Source organism: Quercus suber, unplaced genomic scaffold (genome assembly GCF_002906115.3).
Source record: "Quercus suber isolate HL8 unplaced genomic scaffold, Cork oak 2.0 scaffold_399, whole genome shotgun sequence".
In the NCBI taxonomy this organism is placed as follows: domain Eukaryota; kingdom Viridiplantae; phylum Streptophyta; class Magnoliopsida; order Fagales; family Fagaceae; genus Quercus; species Quercus suber.
This window is the reverse complement of record NW_027069850.1, coordinates 402,704-423,189: the sequence shown is the minus strand read 5'-3', so window position 1 is coordinate 423,189 and position 20,486 is coordinate 402,704. Positions and strand designations below refer to the sequence as shown.

The window sequence follows — 20,486 nt, the reverse complement described above, 5'->3', positions numbered from 1 at the left end:
ACACGTGAAAAATGGATATTTGGCTCTAATTTACAAACTACGTAGTAAAATATTCATGTTATGAAACTATTTACCAAATGCCCTTGTTTTTTAAACTCGATTATAAAAAAAAAAGAGTTCTGTGTAAAACTTGATATCCTCGAAATCGAGTTCTGTGTATATTTTTAAGAGGAACTCGACATTAGCAATGTCGAGTTCTGCTTAAATTTTCAAAAAAAATTTAAGTGGCAAAATATGTATAAAACTCAACATTGTTAATGTTGAGTTACACATGTAACACGATTTTGTTAAAATCGAGTTTTAAAAATAGGGGCATTTTGCTAAATAGTTTCAAAACATAGACATTTTACTGCATAATTTGTAAATTAGGGGCAAATGCCCATTTTCCCCTTTGACTTGAGAAGGAAGTTGATATAATATATCCTTACAAGTTACCCATTTTATATTTTTGGACATAAAAAAAAAAAAAAATTCTTGAACATTAAGTGTGATCCATATTATATATATATATATATATTATTATATTGGCAAAATTTGACTCCAAATCTCCTTGAAATCATGGACAAAGTCAGAACTTGAATTTAGGAGGGGCAGTTTTGCTATCAATTGTCTATGGCTACTCTAGCCTTTAGCTTTGTTGCTTAACCACTAAGGATTTTTTTATAATTAATTTATTATTTATTTTCGTATTTTATGTGTGGGTTTGCTATTAGTTTGTTTAAAATTTAATTTTTTTTAAAATTATTATTGATAATTTTTGTTGTTGTGCTTATTTTATTAGGCTTGTATATTTTGTTTTAGATTTTAGGTTTATACATTTTTTTATGCCCTTTAAATTGAGGAAAATGCGAGAGTAAACTAATAAAAATTTACTACCTCAACAGTTTGTAAAAATGTTGTAGAAACGTTTGTGGCTATAATATTATTCTTAAAAGAATCAATGATATTGTTAAGGGGTAAAGTGTAATTTTATATAACAAAATTACTAAAATTTATAACTATATATATACTAATATTTTTTTACAAAACAATTAGGGGGGACAATAGTCAAAGTCTCCCTCTGTTCATGTTTGAAATTATATTTTCTAATTTTGTTACTTAAAAAATTATGAAAATATCCATGTGTATTATTCAAATAAGTTACAAATTATAAAACTATATATATATGAATGATTTTTTTCAACAATCGCTTTTAGTATGCTAAAATAAGATAGTTTGAAACGTGATTGGAGTCAAACTTTTTTGATATTATGTAATCTCAAACAAAATTGTATATTATACCCCATTTTTATGTAAAGTGGTCCATGTCTACCTAAAAAATAAAGAAAAGGAAAACCTTATATTGTATATGCTCTCCTCTTCTCTTCTCTTTTTTATTTTTATTTTTATTTTATTTTTATTTTATATTTTTTTATTTTTATTTTTTAACTTAAGAAAACGTTTTCATAATTCACTAGAGACACAATTTTTTTTTTTTTTCTAATGTTTATTTTATTTTTATTTTATATTTTTTTATTTTTATTTTTTAACTTAAGAAAACGTTTTCATAATTCACTAGAGACACAATTTTTTTTTTTTTTCTAATGTTTAAATAAAAGAAGAGAATTAAAGGAAAAATATTCAGAATACAGTCTCTATATCTTGTACGATGTGGTGATATATAAAGCTACATATATATGCATACAAAGCTTGGCATGTGAGGTTGTTTGTCAAAAAAAAAGAAAAAAGAAAAAAAAAGGTTAACATATGCTAAATGTAATACCGCATGTACTACTAACACAGTAACACCATCAAACCCCTCTCTCTCTCTCTCTCTCTCTCTCTCTCTCTCTCTCTCTAACCAATAACTTTCTAATGTGTCAAATTTAAGGAAAATAAACTTAGGCCATTTTATTTTATTTTACATATTATGATGAGGAAAATTTTATTTAAAGTAAATCCATCATAGCTTGTGAAGATTGAAGATTTTAGGTTATTGTTAACCGAAGTGACAATTGTGTTTTTGATATATCATATTCTATTGTTCTATCTTTTAATATTTATTAATATAGATATTTTTTTATAAATATTTTTAATTATAAATGTCTACTTCAACATTGAATTTTAAATGGGAGAGAGAGAGAGAGTTCAAAACTTCAAAAAGAATCTCTTGAAAAATTTGTTGCTAGTAATAACAAAAACAAAACTTATATAGTAATTTTATTTCACAAAAAATCAAGAGGAAGGAATTATAAACAAAAAATTATAAAGTAAAATTAAATAAATATTGTTTAATTACTTTTTAATTTTTTTTTTAAATATCTCATATGTTCTAGCATTTCGTGCGGCCATAATTTTGCAAACTATTGATTCAGTCCTTTGTTTTTCAATCTAGTGTTTGTTTAGGTATCCTATAGTTTCTAATAGCTTATTTGCTAAATATGATACAAAAAAGATATACTAAGTAGGATTATAAATGAATTAAGCCGTTCATAAACAACTTGGGCTTAGCTTGATAAAAAGCTTACTTATGTTTGTTTGTTTATAAACAACCCAAGCTTTAATTTTAGTTTTAGTTTTGTTAATAAAAGAGCCAAACTCAAGCAATTTTTTTTTTCGTGAACAAACTAGGAAACAATATAGCTTGATAAAAAAGAAGTCGAGCCTAAGCTCGTTTATGGATTTAGTAATAATTTTGATAACGACTTGAAAAGTTAAGTCATATCTTACTAAGTTTTCAATTAATTAGGAGTTAGGTCCACTTGTCCAAATCAAATGAGGTTAATAATATGCTTAATATGTGCTTGATAATGTACTTGTATTGTATCGCAAGCTCAAGAGCTTGATATTGAACTCGAACTTGACTTGAATAATAAATCAAGCTGAGTTAAGCTAAGTTTAAGCTTCTAAACTTTTTGATGAGGTGAGTTTGGTTCAACCTTGAGTTGCGAGCTTGAATATTTTATTTCTATTGTTGAGATGAGCTTAAACATTCAATAATTATAAAATCTTGACTCACTAATAGCTCTAATATAAGCTAGTTTTTTTATTTTATTTTATTTTATTTTTAAATTAGACAAAAAGTTAAAAGTCTTTGTTAAACAGACCCTTTAGTATGTTGTCTAGTCAATTATTAACCAAGAAACTAACAATTATTGTATGATAAAAGAAGACTGAAAAAGAGATGGGCCGGTGTCACTTTTATTTGTGCACAATAAAAACACATTCTTTTTTTTTTTTTTTTTTGAGGAAGAATAAAAACACATTCAAAACGTGGATTTTACTTTATCCACTTGAACCGTCAACTTTCAGTTGTTGACTTTTTTTTTTTTCCCAAAATATCTAGGAGTTCCTAACCCACGTGATGCTTGTGATACTAAAATTTAGCACAAAGCTCCACACATTTTGATACGTCTTTTTTCTTCTTCTTGTTGTTTAGTTATTATATATTGTACTAAAGTTTCAATTTGTTGTCCCTACCATGGTCGGGACTCCGGGATGGTGCCATTTAAACGTTGCTGTTCGTTGTATCTAACCACAAGGAACACATGTTACAGCTCAATACTCCAACGAGGGGCCCTTATTAACTCAAGGCCTTACGGCAGCCACCCGATGTGACCAGGGTTCAATATCCAGAATAACATGATTAGAAATATTAAAATGTTTCACAACGTTTGCACGATTGAATCGTGTTAATAAAAAAGTTGACGTCACAAAAAGTTTGGATTTTTGCAAATTAGGCTTTTAAAATTTGGGGTATTTGAATTTTATACTTTGAAGTTTTATAATTTAAATTTTACTCCTTAAAATTTGGAGGTGTTTGGATTTTTCACTTTAACGTTCTAAAATTTGAATTTTAACCTATAAAGTTTAGAGTTGTTTGAATTTTGTTTCTTAAAGTTTGGGAGTATTTGGATGTTACACTAAAGTTTCAAAATTTGTGAATGTAAAATTCAAATACTTCCAAATTTTAGGAGGTAAAATCTAAATTCTGAAACGTTAGGATGTAAAGTCCAAACACGTCAAATTTTAAGGAGTAAAATCTAAATTCTAAAACTTTAAAGTATAAAATTCAAACATTCCCAAGTTTTAGGGGTATAATTTGCAATTTACCTTTTTTTTTTTAAGAAGTACAAAGCCATGTACTTAAATTTAGAATAGCTATTTAACATATGAATATCTATTTACTAGCTATGACAATTTCTTAGAATCTTTTTTTTTTTTTTTTGAAACAATTCTTAGAATCTATTGGTTAAAGGTAATACTCACTAAGAAATTAAACTAAGAATGATAATGAATGTTATTATCTTCCAATAATAAACAACTAAATTTTGATAAGGCATTGTCACAATATATAAAACTTTGCAATGAATGATAATATATGCTACAATTTAAACTCTTCATCAAATGAAATACCAGCAACCATTTACAATGAAGATTTTGTTATCCATGCATCCTTCTTTATTATCTTATTTTATGAGCATAACTTCGATATTTAGTTTACTAAATTTTTAATATGAAAAACCCTTTTAAGCAAGAAAATAAATTAAAAAAGAAAATAATAATAAAAGACATATGTCATCAAAGTTTCCATTTAGATAAAATTATAAGTATAGAAGATTTAAACTTAAAATTAGTGTTTTCTAGGTGACAAATAGAACACCATATATCCCAATTCCCACTTTCCAAGCATGACTATCATGTAAAATTCAAAATACATGAAGAAAATTTTTAGGACATTAAAATTTAGTGGAGTGTATTTTAGACATTGCACAAGAGAATATTCTAGAAATCATAAGATTTCATTAGGGTTTATCTAAGAGTGTAATAGGTGGGGTATATGCTTCTTTAGTTTAGGGAAGGAATGAAACTACCCCAAACATAAAGGGAAAGTACTTTTTTGCCTTTGTGTGTGTATGTGTTTTTATTTTATTTTTACTTTAAACAATGTGTTAAAAAAAAAAAAAGCCAACCCAAGAAAATTGTGCATAAAACAATGAATTTTGGCTCAACAAATTGACTAATCCAAAAAAAAGAAAAAAAAAGAAAAAAAGAAAAAAATGGTAGGAATACAAAAAATATCACAATATTTTTACAATACTTTTATTTTTAGCTATGGTGGGTCTTAGTCTAATATTTTTATATTTTATTTTAGAGTAATGCTATGTCTACAATATTTTAACAACAAATCTTAGGTGGTAAATTGTAACTGATTTTACATTGTGCATTTTAAAAATAAAAATAAACCAGTTGAAGAAAATAGTGCTTGAATTTAATGAATTTTGGCTCAACAAATTTGACTAAACCAAAAAAGAAGCTTAGGAACACAACAAAATATAACAACATTTTCACAATATATTTTATTTCCAATTGTGGTAGGTCCTAGTCTAATATTTTATTATTTTATTTTTTACGTCTACAATATTTTCACAATAAACTTTAGGTGGCAAATTGCTATTGGTTTTAAATTGGAACCACCACTTTGAATTGTGTATTAAAAAAAAAAAAAAAAAGCCAACATAAGAAAACTGTGCGTGAAATAATAAATTTTGACTCACCCAATTTGACTAAAATAAAAAAGAAATCTAGGAACACAACAAAATGTCATGATATTTTTACAAGACCTTTATTTTCAGCTATGATATGTCCTAATATGATATTTTATTTTAGAAAAATGCTACCTCCACAACATTTTCACGAAAAATTTTAGATTAAAAATTGTTACCAATTTTAAACTAGGCCTGTTACTGATATCACTTTTTTATCCACTTAAAATTTGTTGTGAAATTATAGTGAAAATTTTGTGAATTTAGCATTTTATTATAATAATAATAATAATAATAATAATAATAATAATAATATATTATTATTATTATTTGACCTATAAGGAACTGAGATCTCGATAATTGTGAAAATATTGTGACAACAGCAAGATGTTATAACATTTTCACAATACAATTAATTTTAGTTGTGGTTGGTCCCAGTCTTATATTTTATTATTTCATTTTGAGCAAATTATCATCTCAATAATTGTGAAAATATTGTAAGAATATTTTAAGTCAGTATAACTATATTGTGTTTGCATATTAAAAGGAAAAAAAAAAACACAAAAAAGCTAGCTCAAGCAAAATGGTGAGTTTTGCTTCACCAAATTGAATAAACTAAAGATGACTGTAGATTAAGCTGTTCTCTCTTTTTATATAGTTAGTAGATAGAGAAAATTCAATTAGAATTCAAATTGTATTTCAATTGGAAATTTTGTCCCATGTGTCTCATCTAAACTTCTTAATTTTTGTGTCAAGAGATTAAATTTAGTACAAAATACAAGGAGTTTAATATAAATGAACCATAAGAAACTCAACCATATATCTAATTATATATCTAAAATTAGAAGAAGAGATAGTTTAAAAGATTATGCTTTCCAAGTCCATTTGTTTGTCTAGCTAAAAATAATTCAAATTTATCAAATTTTTACATAATACTATGAACAATCTTTATTTATTAGGTAGAAACTTATATATATATGGTGTATGTGTTTTTTTCTTTTCTCTTTTGTAATTGTATTTGTGCATATGCATAGGATTCTAAACTAATGTTTTTAATGGAGATATTTAGGATTTCAAATCATCATCTCCTAAATTATCAAAAAAAGAAAGGAAAAAAAAAAATCTGATTCTAATATTTCTAAATTATTATATTTCTAATCCTTTAATGGCCCAATTGGTCACACTCACAAGCCCAGGTTACAAGGCTCAGCCCCCCACCAATGAAATTATGTGCTAATCTATAGAGCTTATTATGTACCATGACTGCTTTCTATTGGACCATTTACAGATAAAAACAGGGGAGTGGGATTGAAATATTGAAATGCAGCCATACCTTTTTGAAGGCTAATTTTAACCCAATTCAAGTACAACCCAAGCTTTGGTTATTTCCATGACTTGGATCACATTTGCGAAAGAAAGCCCAAACTGCCAAAGCTCGGGTTGGGCTTCAGCTGAGACATCATCCGGCCAACAGAGCCCAATCTCCAAATAACGTATGCTTCTATATTGTTGCCATCTTCTTTAAGGTTGGGTTGGGCTTTAGTTACATTTTAGGCCTCAAGTGAGTAAGACTCCTTTTTGAAAATTGCAAAAGACAATTAATTTTTTTTTTTTTCAAAATTTGATAAAGTTATATATATTTACATGCAGGCTCATCAACATGCCGAACCATGACTAGGCAAGACCATTCCATTCTGCTTGAAACTTGTCCTCAAAATGGATCTAATTTTATTTCACATTCTGCATTCTTTATGTTTTTTGGCTTGCTACTAGAACTTGACTGATTTATCAAGATACATGATAGTTACATTTACAAATGCCTATTCAAAGTCACTTTTTAATGAAAATTAAAGTGGGAAGGATTTTTTTTCCTCTACAATATGTGGGATAAGAAGATTTGAACCGCATTTTTACCTATAGAAAGAACTAACTGTTGTCATTGAACTACAAAGAATATTTTTGGATGGAAGGGGATGAGTTGAGAGTATAGGATAGATAATAAAGATGATTTTTTTTTTTTTTTTTTTTTTTTTTTTTTTTTTGAATTTAAGATTGAAAAAATTTATAGATATAAAAAAAAGGCTCAATTTTATAGATGAGTCAATACAAAATCAAACTTTGCCATTTTTCTGGCCTCACTATTACTACTAGAGGAAGCTGTATTCCATTGTATTTGCTAAAACTTCTCTATGTCAAGTCTGGTTTCCTCCATTGATTACCATTTTCCACTAGGCAACAAACATGGGGCAGAAGAGAGCAACTCTGTATGGAAATTTGGGCTTGTAACTTCTGTGGCAATTCTGATGCAAAGCAAGCTGAATCCCTGCCACCATAGCTAATATCTGCCCCTCCATTGATGTCTTTGCAGGTTGCACCTTAATGCTCTGCGCAGCAGTAACTACACCAAGAACATCCCTGATGACAATCCCAATTCCTAAGCAATTCCGTTATGTCCACATATCACTTAAAATAAACTTTATGAAAATTATCTTCCGGTGATATCCATCCTTTCAAGGTTTGATGAGTTTGTCTTCTGTAGTTATGTGATAAAAGTCATTGAGCCAAGTATTAAAAGTACTAGTTTATTCATTTAGTTTTATTTTGAATATGAGCTAAGTTCAAACTTTTTATCAAACAAGATTACATTTTTAAACTTAGCACATTTTCTTGTCGAACAAACTTGAGCTTGTTTATGAGTTACTTGATTAACTTATTTTTTTCTATTATGTAGTAAAATCATGACTAAAATTTTACCCTTTGCAATTTTATGAAATTTTTACTACAAATGAATTGTTTGTATCATTAATAAACTATAAATGATAATTTGATATTATATGGACCTATCTACAAACTTACACAATTCGATTTCAAGTTTATATAAATTTATTTTTATACAAATATACATATAAGAATGTACTATTGTATATAGTTAAATCAAGTCTTGTGTTCATGAATACATTATTATATTTAAGCTTATTTGTTTAATAGTCGGGCCTAAATTTGAGCTTTAAGAGAAAGAAAAAGAGTTGTGTCATTTTTTAAATTTATTTTAAGAAACTTTTTATAATACAATTTGACCATTTTCCATCGCTCATAATAGATGAAAGTGAGACAAAAGGGTAAATATACCATTTTTGATAACTTATGGATTGACAATACTAAATTGAGAGTACATATCATCAGTTTAAAATTGACTCAAACATCATTTATCTTTTTTACATTGAAAAAACTACATAAAATTTTGGAGGGGATGACCTCCTTCTTTGTATTGCTATCAAATTCCATGACAAAGTTTACTTGTATTTGTTCAAAAATATTCTATTGTAATAGTAAGGTGTAGTAGAGGTTGAGGATTGAAAATTGCTATTCAATGTACATGTTTGAAGAATTCAGTCGAGTGAATTGCTTGATTAGTCTACTGACTAGACTAGAATCTTAGACATAAAGGTTTATGACTCATTTGCGAAACATTCAGTTGGGTGAATCCTTACTATAAAATTTATGATATTGGTTTTTCAAGGTTATTTTGTAGTCATTCAACCCCAAAGCTCTACTTAATTAATAAAATTTCAACACTAATCACTAGAGAGGAAGACAAATACGCTAAACCAAGAAAAACCTAAAACAAAAGTAACCATGTGAGTATTGCAGTTAAAACACAAAGAGACATCAAATCTTCAAGAAGTCTTGGAGTGATCGAGAGATTAGTATTGCAGTTAGCAAATCGACTTGTGGCAACAACATTGAAGGCACAAGGCAGGATTTGTAGTTACTAGCAAGAGCAGAGAGTGCGAGTACTTAGTCTAATTACATGTGTGGTCATGTGAGTATCGTTTGTACCACAACAACATTCAGTAGTGGATTTGTTGAGCCAAGCTTGGCCCTAGAGTGTTTTTAGCGGTTTGGATTTTCATTCCGTGAACAAATTTCTATCTCGATGTGGGTGTGTATTTGTTCTTTAATGTATTAAATGCGTTTATCCATGATTTAATATTGTGATTGAATATTGACTAATTAACTACCTGATTTACGTCTTGATAAATTCTTAAAGTTGGTGGTTTAAGGCTTTCTAGGGGACAAAACATAACTCTCAAATTTAACGTGAATTGCATGCATCCTTAATTAGTCCCTGTCAATGAAGTTACTCCTCTCGCCTTTCTTCCCCCAAAGGTTCAAGACCGTAAAAGGCTACCCTTTTTTGTAGTATTTGGTTTAGGTGCCAATTGACAAAACAAAGAACTTGTAACAATTAAAGCTCAACCACATGAGCCTCGTAAAAGCTAAGCAAAAACCTAACCACCTTCATTCTCTCATGAACTCAATAAAAGCACAACGGTAACTTCAACTACCTTCTATTTCTATCTGTCCCTTTTTCTGTTTATCCTAACCTATAAGACAAGAAAGAAGAAGAACAACAACAAAAACAAAAACAAGCACAGGAAAAAGAAAAAGAAACAGCAAAACAATGCAGTGCCTGCAAAATATAATAAGGTGTTAATTCTCTTGCAATGCCATAAATGCATATATAGTTTTCTCTCCCGATTCTTTTGCTCTTCCTGCTGTCTCGGCCATGATTAATTAAATACTGTCAAGGTATGTACAATTAATCTTTTATATTCTGCTGCTACTTTTTTTATTACCGACAAGTTATAAAATATTGGTACCAAATTTCTTCCACAAAATTAAATGTCTTTCTGCTATTCACAACGTTGCGTTTTAAATTAGGCTGCATCTATAGTAATCTATATTGTGACAATTTAATATTGTTTGGTGGCACTGAATCAATGACTTCGTATACCGTGAAGGTGGCAGTGCATGCATGGCTCTTACAACAGCAGCATTGTTTTCTAAAATTGCCAGTAAGTCAGTAACCTTGACCAACAAGTCTAATTACCATCTCATCTCATTGTTAATTATAACTAAATTGTTTTCAAGTGGTATTTTTTTTTTTTGATAATTTGATAGTTGAGGGTGAGGGTAATTGAATACCAAAAGGTGTTAACTTATTAAGTTGCAAGAATCTAATAAGTTCTATCAATCTTCTTCCTTATAATCTTTTATAAATCAAGATTATACTTGTTGTATTAGGATCCTCTCCTTTTAAATTAAATCATTTTATGATCCAGATTAAATATTATAAATTTAAAAATATATCTAGTGTCACGTTATTTAAGATTTTAATTTAAAGATCAAATTCGAAAGTAATTAAATAATAATATGAGGTAATATTTTTTGTCTGCTTTAGAACAACTTATATATTTAGCTTTTTGCTAAAAGTATATTAAAGTATACTTGTACTTTAAAAAAGTAAAAAAAAGTGAAGTTTTAGAAAATTGTGCATAAAAAGTAAAAAGCAAAAAATACCTTATAAGCTAGCTTTGTTAGATCCAAGTCCTATTAGATCTAAAAAATAAAATCTTAAAAGTAAAATTGATTCTCTCCATTTCCCCTTGAAATGGAGAGGATTTTATTCCATGCCAATAAGCAGCAATTGAGTTTTGTGTTTCTACTCTCCATATTTGTTACCATTTATTTTTTTGGCGATGCATGCTATTAATTACTGTTGCATACATTTCATCTTGTTTAAGGAAGTTGAACTTTTTTCTGCTGGAAAGAGGTGGAGGTTTAATTTGCACAGTTAAACTTACTGAAAAGAATTGACGCCTCAAAGAAGCTGCCCCTAATTTGTGGTTACTAACGCAGCATCTTGATACTAGGACTCTAGAACCTTATCATACACAAGCTGTTGGACTTAGATTTAGATATTTTCTTAGTCAATTCTCTATACCTTTCATTTTTAAGAACTTTTGCTATTGCAACATAATAGGAGATTTGAATTCTTTTGAGAGATTTGCCTAATTGGCTGATGGAATCTAAGCGTTGAGGTACGAAATCAAGGACAAAAATTAAAGGCTTTGCTCAAAGTCACAAAGGTACGTAAAATAAAATCAATGCAACATTTGCAGTAATGTTCATGGTACTAATTCCCTCTCTTCGATGTTGGTGGCACTAGGGCTACACTTCTGCCAACATTACTGCTCGGGAGCAATGAAGACCACCCAACTCTGGAGAGTTCTTGCTACATATTGATTAGTTTCAACAACCCAGTTCTTTCCATAAAGATTGCCTTAAATACTTCATACGAGTAGTAGTAGTGATTTTGGAGCACGTCAACCATAATTATGATTATTGTCCCCCTGAGGATTTGATCATAAGGAGGGTGAAATAAAATTTAGTGCAGCTGCAATCCAGTAGGTACACTGTACACAGAACTCTTCAGTTCTTATTTTAAAGACAACTCTAGTTAAAAATGAGAATATATATACTTGGGCTCTTCCAAAAACTAAAAAATATATCATGCCTAAAATGTAGTTCTCTAGACCAACCTTAACTTGCTCCTAATGAGTTTCATAGAATGATAGGAGAGAACCCATTTCACAGTTCAAATTTAATTTCCGGAATATAATAGTATATAATAAAATATTATTTAAAAATTTAAATGATGTGTAACAGATATACTTTTTAATATGTAATATCAAATATGGACTATTTAATATTTATTTTAAATAGAGTGATAATTATTTAGGAAAATTATTAAATATTCTGAGAGTATTATAAATGCATACACCCCGTTCTTATATAAATTATGGGTTCTATCATGGATTTAATTAGTGAGTCTTATTATTATGTGAAAGGGTGGAGTATACATTTATAGTATTCCGAAAATATTTTATAATTACTCAATTTTTTAAACTATGGAGTACATTTGGAAAAAATGCAATAGCAATACATGGGACTTAATTAATTTAAAACTTCATGCCTTTGTTGGTGCCATTCTCTGTATCTTTCAGGTGGCACCATGTGAACTAGAGGCAAAAGCCGTATTAGGATGTCTCTATTTTATAGTCTGTAATCATTATAGTTTGCTAGTTTGCCAATTACTTCCAAAATGAGAACTACATAATACATTGTACCAAAGCATTATAAGTTATAAGAACAGTTGTCTGTATTGAAATTCTTGGGTTCTAGGATCCGGCAATGCATTTTAAGTTGCAATTGATTTGGAATTTTTGGTGAAGCAAAGGAAGAGATTTGATCGGTAAGGAACGTTTGGCTTTCTAATCTCACTTTGTACTTTGATAGCTGGATTAAATTATTTGGATGAATGATTGCTTTGTCAAGCTGTCGTATTTGACTTCAAAAACGAAAGCATTCCCTTTTCAGGTTTAATCTTTAACTCTCACCACCGTTTTGAAGTAGCCCACCTAAATAATTCATTAGTCAAAAATGGATTGCAACTAGTTTTGTTCCTTGCTTTGCTTGTTACTTTGAGCTTGAGCAGTCAACCACAGGAAACCAACTATACCCTATAATTGAGATGTCTTATAATAATAGGATAATTGCAGAGAACAAGAATTCATTCATTCTAAAAATTACTAATAGAGGAAAGGAAAATAACTGATATTTGTTAGCCACTGAACTTGAATAGTCCAAGTAATGCCTCTTTTAAGACGTACATTTGAAAAGGATTAGAGATTATAAGGTAGCCCCTCCTACAAGAAAACCTAAACCTAAAGCCCTACTAGAAATTTAACAAAAGCTGAATTGGGATACTTCTTCCAACTTATACCAACAAAGTTTGGTTGTACTTTCATCTTGTTAGGTGAAGTCAATACCCGAACCTATTACCCTTGCAAGGTGGTGATTTGCTCTTTTGCTTCTCAGCCGGAACAAACACCACAGGGCAAGGATATTTTGAGGTGCGTTCTTGACTTCTTCCCTCTGTTTTGAACATTGGACTGCACATCACCTTATTGGTTCATTTCTTCTCTTCCCTTCTTTTCTTCTTGCTGCACCATAAAGAGGGAAAGAAAGTTAGGTCCTTTCCAACTTAAGCCCTACAATGAATAAATTAACACATTGGATACAAGATAAAACATCGCGATGATTCATATATAGATGTTAATATCCAAATGTGTTATCTTCTATTTGTTGTACAAACATATCTAGCATATTTACATTTCTATTACGCTATTCCCAAAAAAAAAAAAAAAAAAAAAATCCTCAGTGATTTAAATACTCTCTGATCAACAACAACAACCACCACCAATTTAAGTTGAAATCTGATACTAATGAAAGGGAAAAAATAGTAAAGAACACTACCAATAACTATAATTACCCATAAAATACCTAGCCCCACAAAAGTACTCCTATTCTGTAAGAAATGATTTATAAGTTTATATATAAAATGAGTTTGAACATTTTGTTCACCTTATGTGTAAGGCTTGTGGATCATGCATTGTCACACATGACTGCAGCCCTTATCCTTTCAACTGTGCACTTTATTAGACTGTTAACTGTTGCCACTGATCCGAGGGAGAGTTTTGCAGTTGGAACTGAATCTACTAAGATCTGAAATGCAACTGTCAATAGAGAGCCACCAGACCCAACTTCAACAATTCCTCCACCATTTAGACCAGGCCCATCAGGAAGTATAGCAAAACCTGATGGTAGAAGGGCAACGTAATCTGGATCCCCACCACTTAAGACCATATTCATGGCAACAATATCAACTGGAGCATAAATTACATATGAGCCGGTAGAATCAGTGCAACTCTCTTGTAGTATCAGCATATTGCTCTGGCTTGAATTTGCACTCTACGTTTTATATTGACACATAGAATTCCAATTATACAATGTTAGCTTCAATTTGGTGAGATGAATTTTCAGTTAGATTAAGCAGGAGATATGCGCAACACATAGCTAAAACTTACATTTACCCGGAGTAAAGAGACACAGTTGCCTGGATCGCGACCATTAGCTATATGTGCCATTTCTTGAACTAGTCCGCCATTTGAAAGGATATCCCACTGTAAACAAAATAAAAATTCGTAAGCTAGTAAAAATTCAACAACTTCAAAGATAAACATTCAAAATACTAATATTTTTAAGATGGTACAGAAATGCATGTTCTCTGAAGGACAATGACTAGTAGGATACTTCAATTTAAACATTAACATGCTATATTGGCTGTGAGCTACATCACACAATCTACTTATTTAAACTTTTGAATTTTTTTTAGTAGGAGAAATACAACAATTTACCAAGAAACATCATCTATTGAATTAAAAATGTATCATCAACAAAATCATTAAGATCCTTTAACATAGAAGGAGAATGGTAAGCAAATTTCTAAAATCTTCATATACCTCACTCCGAGAGTTCTCATCCCGAAGGAAATCAAAAACCCTCTTTGGTGGAACCGGAATCCAAAATGAAGTTGCAGCACTTAGCACAATACCAGGAGGCCTGCCTGGATCATCCATACTCTTCCTGGTCATAACCCTTACATCATCCGAACCAGCTGCTGATAACGTTGTCCATGCATGTGCAGTAGAAGCACCCACACCAGTACAAAAGCTCACCGCCATTCTTTCTGCCAGCTTTAACATACTCTTCCTTCCTTCTGCGCTTGTTATTACTGAAAATTAGAAATGATTTAGGAAGGGCAGGACAAAAAAACAGGGTGAATGAATTTTCTATTCTTGTAAAATGGAAGTTTATAGGCCAACAAGCTCTAACTCAACTGGAACCTCCTTCACTTATAAGTGTTTGGTGAATGAATTTTCTATTCTTGTAAAATCAGAGAACAATTCTTACCACATAGATCTCCTGCTGGAATATTATTAGCCATTGAACTTGCAAGACGTTCACATTTTCTATCAAGGGTAGCCACCCAACGTTTTGCTCCAAAAGCAATACCAGAATTAACCAGTGGTCTGTATATATTGTGAACGGCTCTGTCATCCACCTCGACATGTTCAACCCATACAACCTAAAGAATCAAGAAAAAATTGTACAATTAGTCTTGACTGCATTATTTAGTATGAAAAAAGTGCAATTGGTAAGTGATAATTACTTTTGCATAACCATTTGGCAATTCTTGGATTAAGCAACCAGATGGCCTTCGTCGACTCCTTGAAATTGGACTAGGGCGTAGATTATCCAAGGAAACATCAACAACTGCCCATGTTCCATCTGCATGCTGTTTACAATACCTCACAAAGTAATTTTCACGAGTTGGGACAAGCGGTGAAGGGACTTGAAATTCAGCAGTCATCTGTAGGAGAACAAAGTTAATTAGGTACATATCTTCCCTTGCTGAAATCACTAGCTTTCTTTACAGGGAAAGCCAATTAGACTCATTTCAACCATAACTTTAAGAACAAATGAAATTCTCAAGTACCACTTGCAAGGCTCCATTATAATTCCCTGCCACGCCGGTTGATAGGACTTCTAAAGTCATTGCTCTTGAAACAATACCGCAAAACACAGATGACCATCGATTCTGAAAATAACATTAATGTAAAAAACATTTCAAATATGTTTATCTAATCCAATAATCCGGTAAAAAGTATAGGAAAAGTTCCTACCACATCCATTAGAATCTCAACAAGGCTAATATGATTCATTATAACGACCACAGACTCCCTTGAAGCTTCTGTCTTTAGCCCCAAAGGTTTTGGGCCTATTCCTCTAGGGAAATTCCTCAAGTATTCTTCTTCATTTAGTATCTCAGTTGAGTTGTCACTGGAAACCCACAAAGGCTCTCCAGCCTGAGCCATTCTTACTAATTCTTCCATTGCTGCAACAGCAAGCTCAACAATCATGGGCTTATCGGCATCAGTGGGACCTGTAATTGACCTGAAAAGATCATTCCCTCCATACATCTCCCCCACAAAGCCTGACTGTGCCCCAAAATTCCCAACCCCAAGATCAAGCGAGCGGGAAGGCACATGAGATGAAAGGTGAGAATATGACGTCAAAGGCTTGCCAACATATTTTGCTGCAATTCCAGAAATCCTATCAATCTGCAACCAAAAAAAAAAAAAAAAAAACTCAAAATCACAAGCCTATGACTAAAAAGAAACTCCTAGAAGTAAACACGTGTGTCCATTTGTGTAAGATTTTTTTTCCCAGCTTTTTTAGCTTATTCATCTTATTTAGCTCATGTACAACTTTTTAAAGCTTTATTTTACCCAAGTAATTTAGGTACAATTATACTTTTATCAACTTTTTAAGCCCAATAAGCTAATGGAAATGAGCTCTCCTAAAGACATTTATGCTGTTACCTCTTCTCTTAAACGAGCATTCTCGATCCTCAAATGTTGCTCGTCAAATGACATCTCACCAAGAGCTGCAGGTCCCCACAGTTAGGACATGTAGCATTGCTCAAGGCTTCCTTGTACCTATTGTTCTCAGCACGAAGTTTTTCATTCTCCGACTTCAAAATTGAATTCTCATGACGTTCATGTTGGGCCTATAATAGAGTAGATTTAGTCATTCACAACTCAGTAATGCTACACAAAATATATCAAAACCTTTTCAACCAGTATAAGCTTAAATGCTTAACATACCACTATGATTTAATCTAGTAATGACAAGTCCTTGTCAATTAGAAGGGGGAGTCCATATGAACTTTTTACACACACCCACATTAAATATACATTGGGAATCACATAAAGAATCTGAAAATTTGTACTTTATATATATAATATGTGTTACCTTCATTTGGGTACGCTTATTTTGGAACCAAAACTTCACTTGTAAAGGCTCTAACCCTAACTCAGGCTAAGCTCTTTCCTTTGCTTGTCATCTGGGTGAGGGCACTCCTTGAAGAATCTGATATAAACCAAGTTACAAAAATCACTAAACAAGATGATATATATATATATATATATATCAGACATCAGAAGGACTTTCATTATGTAATAGTGAGAATGTTTATGCTTACGCTTCCATTTCCTGGATTTGACGCTGTGTATGGCGGTGGTACCGCTTCTTTTTGGAGCGTTGGTTGGGGTCTTGATCATCCCCAGATGGAGGTTCCATGGTTTCAGTACCAGATTTAGTCTCAAAATCATCATCTCTAAGCTTTCCCAATTCATCATCATCATCATCAGACTTGTGTGACATATCCAACAAATGATGGTGAGTTTCGAACATATTTGGCTGAAACATTTTTACAAATCTTCAAGATTTTGAAGCTAAGATTTTTAACCTGCGAGGGAAAATAGGAATAAGTAATTATGTTCACACATAAAAAAAAAAAAAAAAAAAAATCTAGAACAGTGGAAACGATAATTAATATCGTGATAGTAATATATAAAACTCTCTAAAAAAGAGTACAGGATCTGAGAGAAAGAACAGAACCCCATATTATTATTATTAAAAACTGTGCACATAATAAATAGGAGATGAAATCATCTTGGGCAAGTAATCTGTTTCCCACTGTCAAAGTTGACATACATTGAGTACAAGGTAAGGCTGTGATTGTAAACCTTTAAAAATGTAAATAATTAATACCACTCTCTCCCTCACACTCGTTTCTATCGACACAAGAATTTTTCTTCAACATTATTACTATCATATTGCTTAGACACTATAGTACAACTCTAATTTTGCTCACTCAGATATGTGACAAAGATTAATGTAGTGAAATTATCAAATTAACCTAAACCAGAAAAACATTTGAGCTCTCAAATAGTTAAATTTTGTATATCATCTAGTACTAAGCATATGAAGAGGGGAAAAAACCCATAAAGAAAAAAAGAAAAAGAAAAAGAAAAAAAAAAAGAAATAGAAGAAGATAAAAATAAGGCCAACCTGATTGTTGCTTAGCCACGAAGAAACTTCTCTATGTTCCCTTTAACTCAATCACCAGAAGCATTAATCCGGTTGGCATATTTGACTTACCCACAAACCCTAGACACCATACATTTGTTCTTTTTCTCTCCGTGAAGAGGAAGAGGTTTTGGGTTTGGTTTCTTGTTGAGGTTAGTGGGGTTGGTTTTAATAGATTCTCTGGCACTGTCTGAGAGAACCTAATAAGAATAGGACGTGTAGCAAGAGGCCAGAGATGACTACGATTTTGGGCTTCAAAAGGGGACCAAAAAGTCTTTCAGCCTTGGTGCTCTTACGTGCTAAAAAACAGTCTTTTGGACTAAAAGTTGATGGAAAAGAGTTGACAATCAACCCAAATTTCAACACAAACAAAGATTTATAACGCTTACTACGATCTCGGTGAGCTCACCCAACAACGCACACTCTCTCTCTCCCTCCCTCTTTTTCTCTTATGTGAAATATAACGTAAAAAATTGTTTGAAAATATGGTTCAAACAGACATATATGAGTTGTTTTGAGCGTGAAGGCTTGAAGCACAAAAACCCTTTTGAAGCTGTAAGGAGAGTACCACGAGAGAAGGGTCAGATCTGTTTTTGGAGACTTTTGGGTCACTGAAAAACTAGTTTTCAGGGTTTGAAAAAAGTGGGGTTATTTATTTATTTATTATTTTTTTTTTCAATTGTTAGGGCATTCTGATTGGTACTGTAATACTAGTACAAAGGGTTTAAGAAGAACGCGGCTATGTAAGATGTGAGAGAGAGAGAGAGGGAGAGAGCAAGAGAGTGAAAGAGAGAATGAAACGGACGAGAAAAAAGAGGAGATAAAATCAAAAGTAAAAAAAGGCCTTGAAGAGGGTGAGAGAGAATGAAGAGAAGAAAAGGGTAGGGAACAGGTGGAGAGGATGTGGCAGCAGCGAGGAGTTATTGCAGAGCTTATTGAGAGGATGTAATAGCATTTATGGAGGGAGAGAGAGAGCCTCTAGGTTATGGTGAAAGAAATTACGGCTTCTTAATTCCATCAACCTTCAACCGTTTCACTGCCTCAAAAAGCTTAGAAAATTTTGAGAATAGTCCAAATCATTGCTTTGCTTTTTATAGATGAATAAGTTTTCTTTTGAGATGATCAAATTTCAACTCATACAGTAATACTTATTATAATATATTTAAAAATTTCAACTCTTAAGTATTTCTTTTTACTCTAAAAAAAAAAAAAATCAACTCATACATCATCAAACAAACAAACAAACAAAGACATCAATTGAATTTTGGTTAAGATTATAAATAAGTTGAGTAGTAGTTGTTTAAGTTTGGCTCGACAAAATGTAAAATGTTCAAGTTCGGCTTGAGCTCGAATCAAGCCTAAAAATGATGTTTGAGCTTGAATTTGGCTTGGCTTAACTTGATTCATTAATCAAGCCAAGTTAAAGTTAAATATAAACCTCAAACTCAAGTTTTTGAACAAAATATCCAATACAAGTACATTATTAAGAATATATCAAGTTTATTATTAAACCTACTTGGTTTAGACGATTGATCACAGCTGCTAATTATTTAAAGTTTTAGTAAGATATGAGTTTTATTATCAAGTTCATATCAAGCTTATTATCAACCTCATAAGCATGCCTAGACTCAACTTATTTTGTATCAAGTCAATGTTTTTAAGTGTGTTCAAGAATTTATTTTTTATTTTATTTATTTTTTTGTTCGGTTAGCTCGTTCATTAAACAAGTCTAAATATAAGGCTTAAGCTTGGTTTGTCACATTATATATGCCCAAAATTTTACTTTAGTTTAATTAGATTTTAATTCTACCATCAACCATAAAAAAAGTTTATTATTCCTAGGAATGTTATTATATACAAAAATAAAATCAAAATGTGTATATATTTTTTAAGCTATGTTAAACATCAACATTTTCATATTTTTATTAAACTCTTAAATGTTTTTTTTTTATTATCTATTAATATTTTACCGTTAATATTACACTCTTAATTTGATCTAAATGTCACACACACACACACACACACACACACACACACACACACACACACATGCGTGTGTGTGTGTTTGTTTGTTGAATTTTAAATAAACAAAAAATTGATTCATTTTTAATTATAGTAATATGAGATAATAAATAATTTAAGCAAGTGTCAATTAAGTTACAATGCTCTTTATTTTTGAAATTATATTAAAACAAAATCAATATGCTATTAAAATTGAAATATAATAATATAAATATGCTATATATATAACCATTCTTTTGGTCCCAAAATTTTCAA

General features: G+C 30.9%; 1 protein-coding gene and 1 long non-coding RNA gene across 2 annotated transcripts; one reads left to right on the top strand and one right to left on the bottom strand.

Moving 5' to 3' along the window:
* Positions 1-9,848: 9,848 nt before the first annotated feature.
* LOC136062292 (uncharacterized) lies at positions 9,849-14,242 on the top strand. The gene is made up of 2 exons (XR_010624073.1): positions 9,849-10,384; positions 11,353-14,242. It is a non-coding gene; the product is annotated as an uncharacterized LOC136062292 (long non-coding RNA).
* LOC112016283 (homeobox-leucine zipper protein MERISTEM L1) lies at positions 12,966-19,187 on the bottom strand. Its single transcript, XM_024048801.2, is given in 14 exon segments — positions 12,966-13,375; positions 13,797-14,183; positions 14,300-14,395; positions 14,735-15,006; positions 15,186-15,360; positions 15,445-15,645; positions 15,772-15,873; positions 15,959-16,396; positions 16,658-16,734; positions 16,737-16,845; positions 17,091-17,155; positions 17,158-17,207; positions 17,320-17,586; positions 18,192-19,187. Coding segments are annotated over 12 exon segments (2,178 nt in total). The 5' UTR covers positions 17,547-17,586; positions 18,192-19,187; the 3' UTR covers positions 12,966-13,375; positions 13,797-13,817.
* Between the last annotated feature and the right edge of the window lie 1,299 nt (positions 19,188-20,486).